This window comes from Elgaria multicarinata, chromosome 7 (assembly GCF_023053635.1).
Source record: "Elgaria multicarinata webbii isolate HBS135686 ecotype San Diego chromosome 7, rElgMul1.1.pri, whole genome shotgun sequence".
NCBI classification, from domain to species: Eukaryota; Metazoa; Chordata; class Lepidosauria; order Squamata; family Anguidae; genus Elgaria; species Elgaria multicarinata.
The window spans coordinates 36,394,282-36,408,432 of record NC_086177.1 but is presented as its reverse complement, the minus strand read 5'-3'; the positions used below and the strand labels follow the sequence as shown (position 1 = coordinate 36,408,432).

General features: G+C 42.8%; 1 protein-coding gene across 1 annotated transcript in view; it reads right to left on the bottom strand.

The window, feature by feature from the left end:
* The window catches only part of DTNBP1 (dystrobrevin binding protein 1), a 62,396-nt gene extending 60,228 nt beyond the window's left edge, over positions 1-2,168 (bottom strand). Inside the window, exon 1 of the mRNA XM_063130414.1 lies at positions 2,019-2,168. Within this exon, the coding sequence (XP_062986484.1) occupies positions 2,019-2,074 (56 nt within the window). The 5' untranslated portion in view covers positions 2,075-2,168. The remainder of the gene's footprint in view (positions 1-2,018) is intronic.
* Positions 2,169-14,151: the final 11,983 nt, after the last annotated feature.

Below are 14,151 nucleotides of genomic sequence, written 5' to 3'. Positions count from 1 at the left end.
CACTACTTTTGCATGTCAACTCTTGTACTTCAAATTATTAAATAAAGGGGTCCACAATTTTTATTTAGACCTAGGGCTGTAGTAAATCATCTCAGAAGTTCAAAGTCACTTTACAGATGGCTGCTATTTCATCTTCTTTAGCCTGAAATAACATCAGCAGAACCTGTGCTTTTGTAGATACTGAAAAAAGTGTAAGTAAAACACTGAAAGATGCCTATGGTATCCTATATTGCTGCTGTGCCTCTGCTAGTTCTGTTGCATCAGCAGAACAGACCACTAGCGCAACAGGAACTAGTAGTTACTGAAACAGCTTCAAAAACGAGCGAAAACTCATGTCCAGGACAGGTCAGCACAGCTCCCTTCTGAGAACTCCGCTGACCTGCCCCATTCCAGAAAAAAAATATGTTGCCACTTGTTTTTGGTTGTTCCGTCAGTTCTGCATGCACACAAACAGTGAGGGATACTGCCCTATAGCTGTATAGGTATATTCTCTTTAAAATTCTGCATTGTCTGTTTTAAAATTCTGCATTGTCTGTTTTACATTTTAACTGCCATAGAGTTGATGTACAAACACGAAGGATGGGATGATCAAATACGATTTCAATGGTAAGGAGTGACATTCTGCAATGAGTGGAATAGTCTTTAAAATAAGTATCATCAACACAACAAAACAAAGAGGGCCTATCACATTATAGCCTTCGTGCAAGTACTCAAGCTAGGATTGGTGAAGTAAATTATAATGCATAAAAAGAATAAATTGAGGTCCGCTCATGATTCACACCTGGGTATGCCAATAGGGTCCAGTTTTTCATTAAACCCACATGTAGACAATCGCATAATTTGATCCCACATTTGGTTTTAATCAAAAGAGTGATTTAAAGCAGCCATGTGAACAAGAACTGTAACAATGGAAACAGCATTCGTAAGACATGAAAATGATAATCTTCTCACAAAGAACTAAATTCTGCTGCCAATTTTTTAAGCCTGATGGTAAAGTCACATGAGCTGCATACTGGAAGATGGAAGGCTACAAGTTACAGAAGAACTACATCAGGTTGTAAAAGCTGAGGAGAGAGGAAAAGGGAACCTATTACCTTGGTTGGAACTGTTATTCCAAGGAGATGAAACCATACTGTAGGTAATGTACTCTAATCTCAGATTAGCTGCCCTTTTGCAAAAGCTTCAAAAAAGTGGGGAAACAGAGTGGAGGAATTTGCACTCTCTGAGAACCAGTTTGAGTATGAATCAACAAGTCTAAATTAGGCTTAGCAATTTGGGAAATCAGAACCAGGACATCACTATTATTCAAGGTTAATAAATCCATAATAATAGAATGTGTTTTTGTGAAGGTCCACACATGCAAAAGAGCAACACCCCCTTCTTATAGATCTTTTTGCCCAAGTTAACCACCCCATGCAGCATTATTTGTGACAACATACTCAAGAGAGAAATAAAATCTCAGAGCATAAGATTCCAGTACCTACACATGTTTGTTTGATGAAGTAGGACTCTTGCCCACATAAGCTGAAGTCGCCATGCATTTCTTACAGCCCTGCCCAATACACTCAGAACTTCACCCCACTGTGTTCATTGGGGCTTGAGCTCCCAACGAAGCGTGCCAAGGACTACAGCCTTCGGGTTATGTCCAGTGGGTTGCATCCAATGTCAGTCTGATTTAAATCCCATTCATGGCAATGGGGTCTACTCTAAGTAGGACAAACACTGGATACAACGCTTCGTCTTCAAGTTGCCTCGGGTTCCTGTTGTTGGATTGTTTGTTAGCGCAGACTGAGGCGGCTGGTGGTGCTACTTCTGGAATGCGTCTTTACAGGACCGCGGAGATAAACCGCGCGGCGCTAACGCCCCACAGCCCGTCTGTCATGAGCGGAGCCCTGAGAGGAGCCTGCGCTTTCTCAGCCCCACTTCGCCCCTTCCCCACCAGCCCTGTCCGCCCGCGCCCCCCTTCCTTCAACGGGTCAGGGACCCACAGCAACTTTCTCGCGGCGGCCGTTACTCACCCTGAGGTCAAATCCTGCTGGACGCTGAGGAGCCGCTCGCGCAGGCTCTCAAACATCTTCCCCCTCCGGCTCGCGCGCGCACTCCGCTCCAGCACTTGGACGCACAAGCTGGAAGGCTCAAGTTCACTGCGGCACCCGGGAAGCACGGGACACCGCGGGAGGGGCGGAGCTTCTAACGTACGCCCGACAGGAGACCAACCTAACCGTCGACCGTTCCTTCACGCGCTACGCCTGTCAACAGAAACCCCGCCCACCCGGGGCCGCCCTATCCAACCGTTCGTCAGAGGAAGAAGGGAGGAAGAGAAGGCCTGCAGGGCCATAGAGGTATAAATAGTATAGAGAACATTATAGCACTGCCTGGATAGGGAATTTCCGGGTTTCCGTGAGAGAAACCATCTCTCCTGAAGTGGAAGTGGTACCTGCCCATAGAAATGAATGGAGAAATCCAGGAATTTCACAACCTGTAAGTGAATAAGCACCATGTGTCGTCCCGCCAAAACGAACCTCCAAAATATATCAGCAAGTAGAGGAGTTGCTGCCGTTTCTAACTCAGGGCTTAACTGTGTGAAAATGTTGATATATTTCTTTTAAGACTATGTGTCACTCTACACTTTTGATCAATTTGTGTCTACGTTGGTAGCTAGCGTTCCCTTTCGTCATGCGCAAGCTCGCGCGATGACATCAGCACGTGGTTCACACCTCCTATAAATTGCCGATGGAACAGAGCTGCTGTATGAGAAAGTATATTGTGGTGTAGTAGCTAGGTGAAGGGAGCGAAGGATGGTAGCGTTTTAATGGAGGGGTTTGGTACTATGTATGCATTAGGGGGATGTTGGTATAGGTACTCGAACCGTGTATGAAGCTGTAGTATTGTTAGTGAAATAGATGATGCTAAATATTAATTTATGCTGTGATCTTCATCTTACTGTAGCTGTTTGATGATAAGATTTAAAGTCAATCTACTTCATTGACTTAGAAATAGCTAGCTGATGGATTATCATCATACTGTTTTCTACTTCAACAACATCCCTGATAAAAGTGTTACAGGGCAAAATTAGAATAAATTGATGTGGACAAATCTGGCCCATAAAATATGATGTTTTTATGTTCCATGAATAGTTCTATGAACTGTTCAAAGTAATGCACATACATTGTCTCAGTGATCTTTTATCCCTAGTGATCTCAGTAGCCACTTATTATAGATATTGAATTATATTTGCCTAAGGCTCCCTAGTGAGCTGATGGAACTGGGAATTTCCCGGCTCTTAGCCAGCTCCTGTATAAATATCTAATATCTATATTGCTTTATTAGAATTTAATAGAGCAGAGAGTATACTTCTACTTAAAGATACAGTAATGTAATGTTGGGAATTACTTTTAAAGTAGGAAGCTGTATTGAACTTGAGACTCTTACTTCTAAATAAACATGCATAAACTTAAACTATAGCCAGCATGTTTTTTTCATAATATGGTATACTCTTGCATACCAGTTCCGTGCTTGGAAAGAGAGATCAGCAGGATGTACATAAGAACATAAGTGCCATGCTGGATCAGATCAAAGATCCATCTAGTCCAGCACTCTGTTTACACAGTGGCTAACCAGCCATCAACCAGGACTGAACAAGCAGGACATGGTACAGCAGCACCCTCCCACCCATGTTCCCCAGCAACTGGTGCACACAGGCTTACTGCCTTGAATACTGGAAATAGCACACAACCATCAGGGCTAGTAGCCACTGATAGCCTTTGCCTCCAGGAATTAATCCAACCCCCTTTTAAAGCCATCCAAATTGGTGGCCGTCACTACATCTTGTGGTAGTGAGTTCCATAATTTAGCTATGCACTGTGTGAAGAAGTCCTTTCTTTTATTTGTCCTGGATCACCCACCAATCAGCTTCATGGGATGACCCCAGGTTCTAGTATTTTGAGAGAGGGAGAAAAATGTCTCCCTATCCACATTCTCCATACCATGCATAATTTTGTACATCTCTATCATGTCTCCCCTTAGCCTCCTTTTTCTGAGCTAAATAATCCCAGTTGATGTAACCTTCCCTCGTGGGGGAGATGCTGCAGCCCCTTAAACATTTTAGTTGCCCTTTTCTGCACTTTTTCCAGCTCTATAAGGTGTGAAAGGTGTGGTGACCAGAACTGTACACAGTATTCTAAGTGTGGTCGTACCATAGATTTGCATAAAGGCGGTAGGATACTGGCAGTTTTATTCTCAATTCTTTTTCTAATAATGCCTAACATGGAGTTTGCCTTCTTTATAGTGGCTTCACACTGGGTGGACATTTTCATCGAGCGGTCCACCACAACCCCAAGATCCCGTTCTTGTTCGGTCACCGCCAGCTCAGATTCCATTAAGTTATACTTGAAGTTGGGTTTTTTTGCCCCAATGTGCATCAATGTGCATCAATTTGCTTACATTGAACTGCATCTGCCATTTAGGTGCCCACTCTCCCAGCTTGGAGAGATCCCTTTGGAACTCTTCACAATCGCTTTGTGTTTTAACAACCTTAAATAATTTGGTATTGTCGGCAAACTTGGCCACTTCACTGCTCACTCCTAATTCCAGATCATTTATGAACAAATTGAAAAGAATTGGTCTCAATACCGATCCCTATGGGACCCCACTATTTACTTCCCTCCATCGGGAGAACCAACCATTTATTCCTACACTCTGTTTTCTGTTCTTTAACCAGTTACTGATCCAGAAGAGGACCTCTCCTCTTATTCGATGCCTACTAAGTTTATTCAGGAGTCTTTGGTGGGGGACTTTATCAGAAGTCTTTTGGAAGTCCAATTAAACATTGTTCACTGGATCACCCTTGTCTACATGTTTGTTGACACTCTCAAAGAATTCTAGTAGATTAGTGAGACAGGAGTTGCCTTTGCAGAAGCCATGTTGATTCTTCTTCAGCAGGACCTGCTCTTCTATATGCTTACTAATTTTGTCTTTAACAATGCTTTCAACCAATTTACTTGGAACAAATGTCAAGCTAACTGGCCTGTAATTTCCCGGATCCCCCCTGGATCCCTTTTTGAAAATTAGTGTTACATTGGCCATCTTCCAGTACTCTTTTACAGAGGCTGAGCTTAGGGACAGATTGCATATTTTTGTAAGGAGGTCCGCAAATTCATATTTGAGTTCTTTGAGAACTCTAGGATGGATACCATCTGGGCCTTGTGATTTATTTGCTTTCAATTTGTCAATAAGGTTGAGAACTTCACCTTTTGTCACCACTATTTGCCTCAGTTCCTCAGACTCCCTTCCTGAAAACATCAGTTCAGGCACAGGCATCTGTCCTGTATCCTCTGCAGTGAACATGGATGCAAAGAATTCATTCAGCTTCTCTGCAATTTCCCTGTCCTCCTTTAGTACATCCTTACCTTCATTGTCATCCAACAGTCCAACTGCTTCCCTAGCTGGTTTCTTGCTTCTGTTATTTTTAAATAATTCTTCGTTGTTGGACTTGATATTATTAGCGGTGCTCTTCAAAATGCTGCTTTTGGGGGGCATCTCTTATTGTTTGCTTGCATCTCCTTTGTGCCAGCTTGTGCTCGGTTTTATTTTCCTCACTTGGGCAAGACTTCCCTTTTTTGAAGGAAGCCCTCTTTTCTTCAATAGCTTTTTTTGACACTGCTTGTTAACCATGCTGGTGACCTCTTGCACTTGGTGCTACCTTTCCTAACCTGTCGAATACATTTTAGTTGAGCTTCTATTATTGTGCTTTTGAGTAAGCTCCATGCATTTTCCAAGGATTTAACCCTCTTGAGTCCCCCTTTCAACTTTCTTTTCACTAGTTCCCTCATTTTAGAGAAGTTTCATCTTTTTTAGTCAAGTGTGAATGTGTTGGATTTCCTGGGCAATTTCCCACTTAAGTATATATTGAATCTGATAGCACTGTGGTCACTGTTACTAATTGGTTCAACAATATTTACATCCCGTATTAGGTCCTGGGCAACACCACTTAGAATTAAGTCCAGGCTTGCCTCCCCTCTTGTCAGTTCCATGACCAACTGTTCCAGGGCACAGTCATTTAGTTTGTCACTAATCAAGAATTAAGACACTTCCTTTCCAATAATCAATAAAATACCATTAATAAAATTCATGGGTATGCAAACATTGATTGTCCGTTTGTGTTGGACTGAAGTTCAGCTTTGCAAACATCAACAACAGCAACACACACACACACACACACACACACAGTCCTGTGGAAGGAAAAATAAAAACCAAAATCTGACGTCAATTTAGAATCAGACAACTGGTAATCCTGTTAGAGTGCAGTCTAATACCAGGATAAAATTAGTTAGTCATGGGTGCACTGTTTCTAGTATTTTGCCTTACTTTCATTTTGGCACGAGTAGGAGTTAAGGAAATATAGCAAGAGCATGAGGAGAGGACATTTTAATGCCTGCCCCATAGAGAAGACATGAGACAAGGGCAATTTCCCATCTTGTCCCATTCCCTCAGGAGATTACTATTTCTCCAGGGCAAAGCTACCCCTCGGTCATTGCATTGGTACAGGTTAATAATAAGCCCCTGGATTAGGAAATGTAGGGGTTTCATGATGTAAGGCACATTTCGTTGATAATACAGAAATGCCAGTAGTCTGTCGAAACAGTAACAGTAAAGGTCGCTAGAGGGCAGAGCAGAGTCAGAAAAAGTTCTGCTCTAAAGGAAAACAGACTCCATTTAGCTGCAAACAAGTTTCAGATTAACTAGCTTGAATAATACACTTCCGGATCATTCAAAGCACTGAATAAAATTTATAATTTTCATTGCCTTTTGAAAAGCTGTGTGATTTACAACAATAAAAAACTGCCATGCGCTCTGCAGACCCTCCTGCCCCGAATTTGGTGCCAAATTGTGCACTCAGAGCACATTATGCAATTTAAACACATTTTCATTTTTATTTTGTTTCAGTTAAACACTCCTCATTCAACTGACACCAGAAGCTTCTGCTCACCCTCCTCTGGATTATGAGGTAGGTGTGTGGGTGTGCTTATACGCACATACACACACACCACTGCCCATCTTTTTAATCTGTATAAGACTAAAGTAGAAACTTTGTTATTGTTACAGTATACAGAACAGGGTAGATGACATTCTGTGCAAATGCCAAGTTCTGTTCTTATCTCGTGGTATTGCTTGGCTACAGCTATATAACAGTTCAGATTTTTATAGCCCTGACTAAATGTTCTGTTATCAAGGCTTTAAAGGAGTGACATTTAGAGGTCATTTTCACAAGCAAGACTTAAATGAGTTTGTTTAGTTTTAATTGCTATGCTTGAAATCAAGTTTAAACATACATTGGCTTGATGCAACGTGTACATTCTGTTTAAAAATAGCTTCCTTCCACTCTCTACATCCCATTAACAACATCCATATGTGACCTACCGCAAACTAGAAGGTGTGATAGGTAATGCATGGCCATTAGGCAAAACGAGGGCAGGTGCCATAAGCAGCAGATGCAGGGGGCAGCAGAAGCCTCCTCCCACTGTTCCCTCTGAGCCCCCTAAGCTAGTCTGCTCTGTGCCTGCTAAGCCATCTGACTACTCTCAGTATAGTAGTGGATGTTGTTCCATCGACTGTGTTTAAATATGATTCAACTGCCAATCTGATCGGCTTCAGTACATGGAATGGGGGGGGGACACTATCTTTGCCTCAGGCAACAAAGTCTCTTGGGACAGCACTATATATGGCAGAGAACATGATGCTGAGGGGTGGAGATAGGGGGTACCATTTGGATTTTACTTAAGGCCAGTGGAGGATGGTGGCTCTGATGTCAATGGGGTAGTGAATCGGCTCCAGGTTCTTAGTCAGAATTCTAAAAGAGCTATCCAAGGTGCGGTCTTGGGTAGCTTCTTTAGAGTTCCGACTGGTTCTGACTGAAACCTGGAGCAGGTTCACTGCTCCATGGACATTGGAGCCACCAGCCACCACTGCTTAAGGCAGCAAAATGTCTTGGGTTGGTTCTGCACAGTGAGGGCTCCATCACACCAGTGCTTTATTGCAGTCGTCCTGCCTTGTTTACCGTTTTGCCCCGCAACCCTCACACAACGTCATCCCTGTCCTGCAGTCATCTCACCTCTTCCCCTCCATTTTCTGTGTTTTTCTGGGGTGGGGAAAGTGCAATATTTTTTCTCTACCCTTCCATTCCCGTGTATTGCTGTTCTCGCGCTATGTCGCAGAACATCCCTTCTTGGGGGGGAGGGGAGAGGTGTTGAAGGGTGGTCTTGCTGACGAAAGACGATGGTGGGGTGATTCTCTTCCAGACCATAGAACCACTCAACCAGTAAACCAGGAAGGGGGAGGGAGGGAGAGAAGGTGCGCAAAGACCCCGCACAGAAGGAAACACCATCTTATCTCTAAAGGCAGAAACGGTGCCCAGCCAATGAAATGCTAAAATGCTAGACAACAAAACCAGAGGGAAAGGAGCCCACGCCCATCACAATGTCCATCAACCACAAGAACCAATGAACTGGAGAGGGAAGGAGAAGGGGACAAGGTGGGGCGGGCACAAGAGCAGAAGGGCGAACAGGAAGGCATGTGAAAGGGCTGAGTGCTTGACACACTAATGAAATGGAGGTGAAAACCGCGGATTGTACTTGGGGAAAAAAAGTAGGTGTGATGGACCCCTGAAATACAATGGTATGTTGGAGCTATAGCTGTAGTCCAGTTATACACCAGGACTAGAGAATCAGGTGACCTCCAGATGTTTTGGACAACAACAGTCCTAGCCAGCACATGGCAATTTTTCAGGTATTATGGGAAATAATCCAAAACAACTGGAGGACACTGGGTCGCCTATCCCTGTTATACACATTTACTTTGGAGTAAGCGAATTCCATTTCTAAGCCAGCATGCATAGGATTGCACTATAAATCCAATCAGATTCAGTGGCAAAGATGCATAGGACTGTGCTACATTTGTTACTTCCAAGTGCATGATTAACATGAAGCCACCTGAAATCAATAGTACACCTTAGCTAGCTTTAGAAAGTGTCCAAAATAAGGCAGCCTAGAAGACAAAACTAGATTGCAGCAAGGTTATTGATTAAAGCTCTTTTTCATTCCCAAACCCCAAGCAATGAAGACACACTTTTAATTTTGTTCACTTCCATTTCACTAATTAATTACTGGAATATATTACAGAAGCTTCACCAAAACGTAGCTGTAGCTTTCAGCAATAACATTTTGATGTATGTTTCCAAACATTGCCAAGGCGATGGTAATGCAAGGACAAGGGAAGCATGTGCATGGGAAAAAGAGATGACACCCATAGAATTTCCCCTTCAAATCTCCCTCCCCTGGCTGGATTTTCTAACACTTTCAGAAACCAGCTGGGAAAACCATGATTTATTTATTTAGTCTACGGCCTTTTCTACACCTGCCTTTTTTCCAGGGATCGTCCCGGGATCATCCCTGTGCATGTAAAGTCTGGAGCTGCCCCTTTCCAGCATGTAACTCCTCTGCTGAGGGAACTGCATTGGCTGCCTATTCGCTACCGGGCCAGGTTTAAGGTTCTTGTACTTGTGTACAAAGCCCTAAACAACTTGGGGCCGGGATACCTGAGAGAGCGCCTTCTCCCTTACCAACCTGCCCGGTCACTGAGGTCATCCGCGGGCCTGCTCCTGGTGATTCCACCTAGATCCATCCTCCGATTGGAATCCACCAGAGGAAGAGCCTTCAGCGTGGTGGCGCCCCTCCTGTGGAATTCCCTGCCTCTGGAGGTCAGGCAGGCGCCAACCTTTTACTCCTTTCAGCACCTCCTGAAAACATCTTTATTCCAAGAAGCCTTTCTTTAACATGCAGCCTTGGATTTCTGTTTTTGCATCTTTTAAATTTTGTTTTAACTGCTTTATTCTGTTTTTATTTTCATTTTACCTTGTACACCGCTCCAAAAATTTTCAATGGGGAGCGGTATATAAATATTTTAAATAAATAATAATAAATAATGATAAATAAATGACATACAGGGGATCCCAGAAGCAGGCAGAGACGATCCCTCCATTTTCCTGGGATAATCTTTAGGTGCAGAAAGGGCCTAAGAGGGCATTTGCAGGCAGAAAGTGGAGGGTAGGTGTGGCGTTACACCCCACAAGTCAATTCCAAATGTATGTCTGCAGTGTGTAAGTCTGTGGGTTTTAGAATGTTGGCCTGAGTGGGCGGAGTTAGAATGTCTTGGGAGTGGGGAGGAGTGATATATAAGGGAATGACTGAGGGGATTGGGATAGCTTGTTCTTGTTCTTTTCAGGAAAGCTTTCCAGGGAGACTTGTTAGGTACTCTTAGAGTCTGTAGTGCTCTCTGTGTTTATGGTACTTAAGTTCTGGGAAATTTGAGAGTCAGTGTAGTGAGTGGTGTCTTTAGAGTGTGGTGTGCACGTAGTGGAAGTATATTAATACTGATAATAAAGAAAGTTCAAGAGTGATTGTGTGAGAAAAAGGAAAGTGCGAATGTGAGAGTGACAGGATTGTATGGAAGGTTTCAAAAAGGTTTTTAAATGTTGTTATTTGAAACAAAGCTTATGAACTTTTAAAAATAAATTTTGATTGTTTTGTTTTTAAAACCACCACAAAAATCCCACGTGTCTTTTTGGCATTTATCATCTTAAGTTTACACATTCAGCACCCACTCTGACAATCATTCACCTAAGCAGATATAACTCACAGCACATTATTATATATATTAAAATCCATTCTCCATTTTAAACCCCTTTCTCCACATAGTTTAGAGGAAGGTGATTTTTATCCCTTGCCTCAGGCGTATCAAGCGGTGGTGCTTGGCTTGAGCAGGGAGTAGCCTCGGCCAGGTCTGGTGTTCAGAGCCTGTATCGCCCCATAAGAAGTGGTGGTAGTGGTAAGGTCTGTTGTTCAGAGCCTGTGTCGTGACAATAGGAACTGTAATTTCTTCTAATACGTATTTCTTCCCTTATGTGCTTCTACTTACGAGTACCATTAAGGTAATAGATCATTTTTACATTTTTCTAAGGTCATATATTTAAGAAAATACAACCTGTTCATCAAGTGATTTTCTTCTCTTGTAGTGAGGATCCCTCCCTCCCTCCCTCCCTCCCTCCCTCCCTCCCTCTCTCTCTCTCTCTCTCTCTCTCTCATATTTTTATGCTTATTTTTTATTTAGTAATAATCGTATCCTCTTGTTACACTGTTCTTGTTTAGAACCTTTCTGTCTGACTGCCAAGTTTTTGTTTAAAACCTGTCTGTGTCGCTGAAGTTTACGCATTGTTTCAATACTTTAAAAACTTGAATTCTGCTCCTTGCAGTGTACAGGCCAGCTGCTTACTTCATCCATTAGGCCAAGAATGTAATCCACTTATATGAGGGAGGGGGGTGGACTTGGATGCTTCTATTTCTTTTATAATCATGTTTTATAACATGATTATAAAAATCATCAAAACTCCGGAGTTTTGGAGTGCGCTGTCATCAGTACGCTGACGACACAGCTCTACTGCTCCTTTTCATCCTCATCAGGTGTGGCTGTGGATGTGCTGAACCAGTGCTTGGCTGCGACAATGGACTGGATGAGGGCTAATAAACTGAAACTCAATCCAGACAATACTGAGATGCTGCTGGTGGGTGGTTCCTCTGATCGGATGGGGGGCGTTCAACCGGTTCTGGATGGGGTTGCACTCCCCATGAAGTAGCAGGTTCATAGCTTGGGGGTTCTCCTAGAACCATCTTTGTTACTTGAGGCTCAGGTGGCTTCGTTGGCACGGAGTGCTTTCTATCAACTCTGGTTGGTGGCCCAGCTACGCCCATATCTCGACAGGGATAACCTAGCTTCAGTTGTCCATACTTTGGTAACTTCCAAATTAGATTACTGCATTGCCCTCTACATGGGGCAGCCTTTGAAGACAGTCCGGAAGCTACAGCTTGTGCAAAATGCGGCGGCCAGATTGATGGCTGGAACAGGGAGGTTTGAGCATATAACACCGATTCTGGCCCGCTTGCATTGGCTGCCTATATGTTTCCGAGCCCAATTCAAGGTGCTGGTTTTAACCTATAAAGCCCTACATGGCTTGGGACCGTAATACCTGATGGAATGCCTCTCCTGACATGAACCTACCCATACACTGCGCTCAACATCTAAGGTCCTCCTCCGAGTGCCTACTCCGAGGGAAGCTCGGAGGATGGCAACAAGAGAGAGGGCCTTTTCAGTGGTTGCCCCCCGACTGTGGAATGATCTTCCCGATGAGGCTCGCCTGGCGCCAACATTGTTATCTTTTTGGCGCCAGGTCAAAACTTTTCTCTTCTCCCAGGCATTTTAACAGCATTTAACAACGTTAAGTTTGTTTTTAATGGACCCCAGAATTGTTGTTTTTAAATGGATACTGTTGTTTTTATACTGTTTTTTATGGTTTTTTAAATTTTGTATATTTTTAATGTTTACTATTTTTAATTGTTATAAAATAGAGAGCTTCGGCTGTGGGGCGGTATATAAATGTAATAAAATAAATAAATAAATAAATAAAATTTATTTATGAGTTGGGATGGAGTGAAATAGTTGCAGATCCTGCTACAGCATTAGCCTTTCTTATCTCAGTATATTTCTTCAGCTTAATTTACAGCACAATCCTTCACATGTCGACTCAGAAATAAGTCCCATGGCTGGAGGGCTGGTGTACAGAATACAGCCTTACAAAACTCATCCCAACTTTCAAAAGAGAAAGGTATATTTGATATTTTAAGTGCAGTGAGACTGCTTCTGGGATTCCACAAGCTCTTGTTGGTCCTATAAGCTCCATCCGACGAGCGTTTTATTGTACGCTTGTTACTGGGCACTCACAGAGTTTGCACTGGGCCCTCACATGATGTCGTCTGCCTCCCATGCGCCTTCCACTCCTTATGGCCTTCCTCGCGTGACAAAAAAAAAATCCTCATTAAATCTGTTTTTTTTTAAACTCGGAATTGCGACTCTCTCCTGCTGTGTGCAGGAGAAGCAGCTCCATTAGAACAGTGGACTCAATGGGCCTCGGGCTCGTTCTGTACTTTGTCTTTTGAAAAGAGGAAGTAACTGAGAAACGAAAATACCGGCAGAGAAACAAAGGTCGGGAGCGTGTTAACCCCTGGTGTGATGGAGCTCTATGAATATTATCAGAGTCCTGCAACGTATCTATCATTCCTCCTCAGGGTGAAACCATCCCGTGCCCCCAAGTGTCTGCAAGTTTGAAGCAGAAGCCCATATGGTACTCGGATATTACAGTCATCAACAAAATGTTGGTTACAATTTTATTAACAACTGCTAAAATTATATAGGCTAGTAATTGGGGAAATCTCTACATTTCATGAACAACTGATTAAATATCTAGATGTAGCAGAAAGTAATAAACTGACAAAAAGGTTTTAGAGAACTGGAAATCAACATTGAATCAGCACTGCAGAAAAATGGACAAACTTTATTCTTTATTGGAATAAAAACCAGGGCATATATGATTAGACAGACATATAAAGAAGATAATAGTTACTGTATATTTTAATTCACGATTCATTGATAATTGGCTACTGTATATTATTTTTTAGATTATAATCAGAAAAAAGTTTGATGTGGAAGCCGATTATGTACAGCACTAATTGGCCAGTTCCTGCGTGTCACCGAGGACCTTTCCTGCACCATTCCCCAGCATAACTTGCACTTAAAAAAAAGCTTCCTCATGAGAACGCTTGGCTCATGCTAAAGAATGCTACGTGCATTTTGTTATGAGCCATGGTGTCTTATTATTTCAAGACAAAGCTCTTTAGCTTTGGCATGGCATAGCCACTAGCAAGGAATTCTAATTAATGAGCAGTCAAGACCAGCTTGGAATAGTGATCACACTCTAGCTTTGCCAAGGAGCGGGCTAAAAGTAGTGTGGCAAGGTGGGAGGAAGTTTGAAAGGAACAGTTTTTGTCATTTGAATTTATTTATTGCTTTTTTATTTTTTATTGTAACTTTTTCATAGAGAATCATAGAATAGTAGAGTTGGAAGGGGTCTATAAGGCCACCAAGTCCAGCCCCATGTTCAATGCAGGAATCCATCTTAAAGCATAGCTGACAGATGGCTGTCCAGCTGCATCTTGAAGGCCTTTAGTGTGGGACAGCCCATGACCTCCCTAGGTAATTGGTTCCATT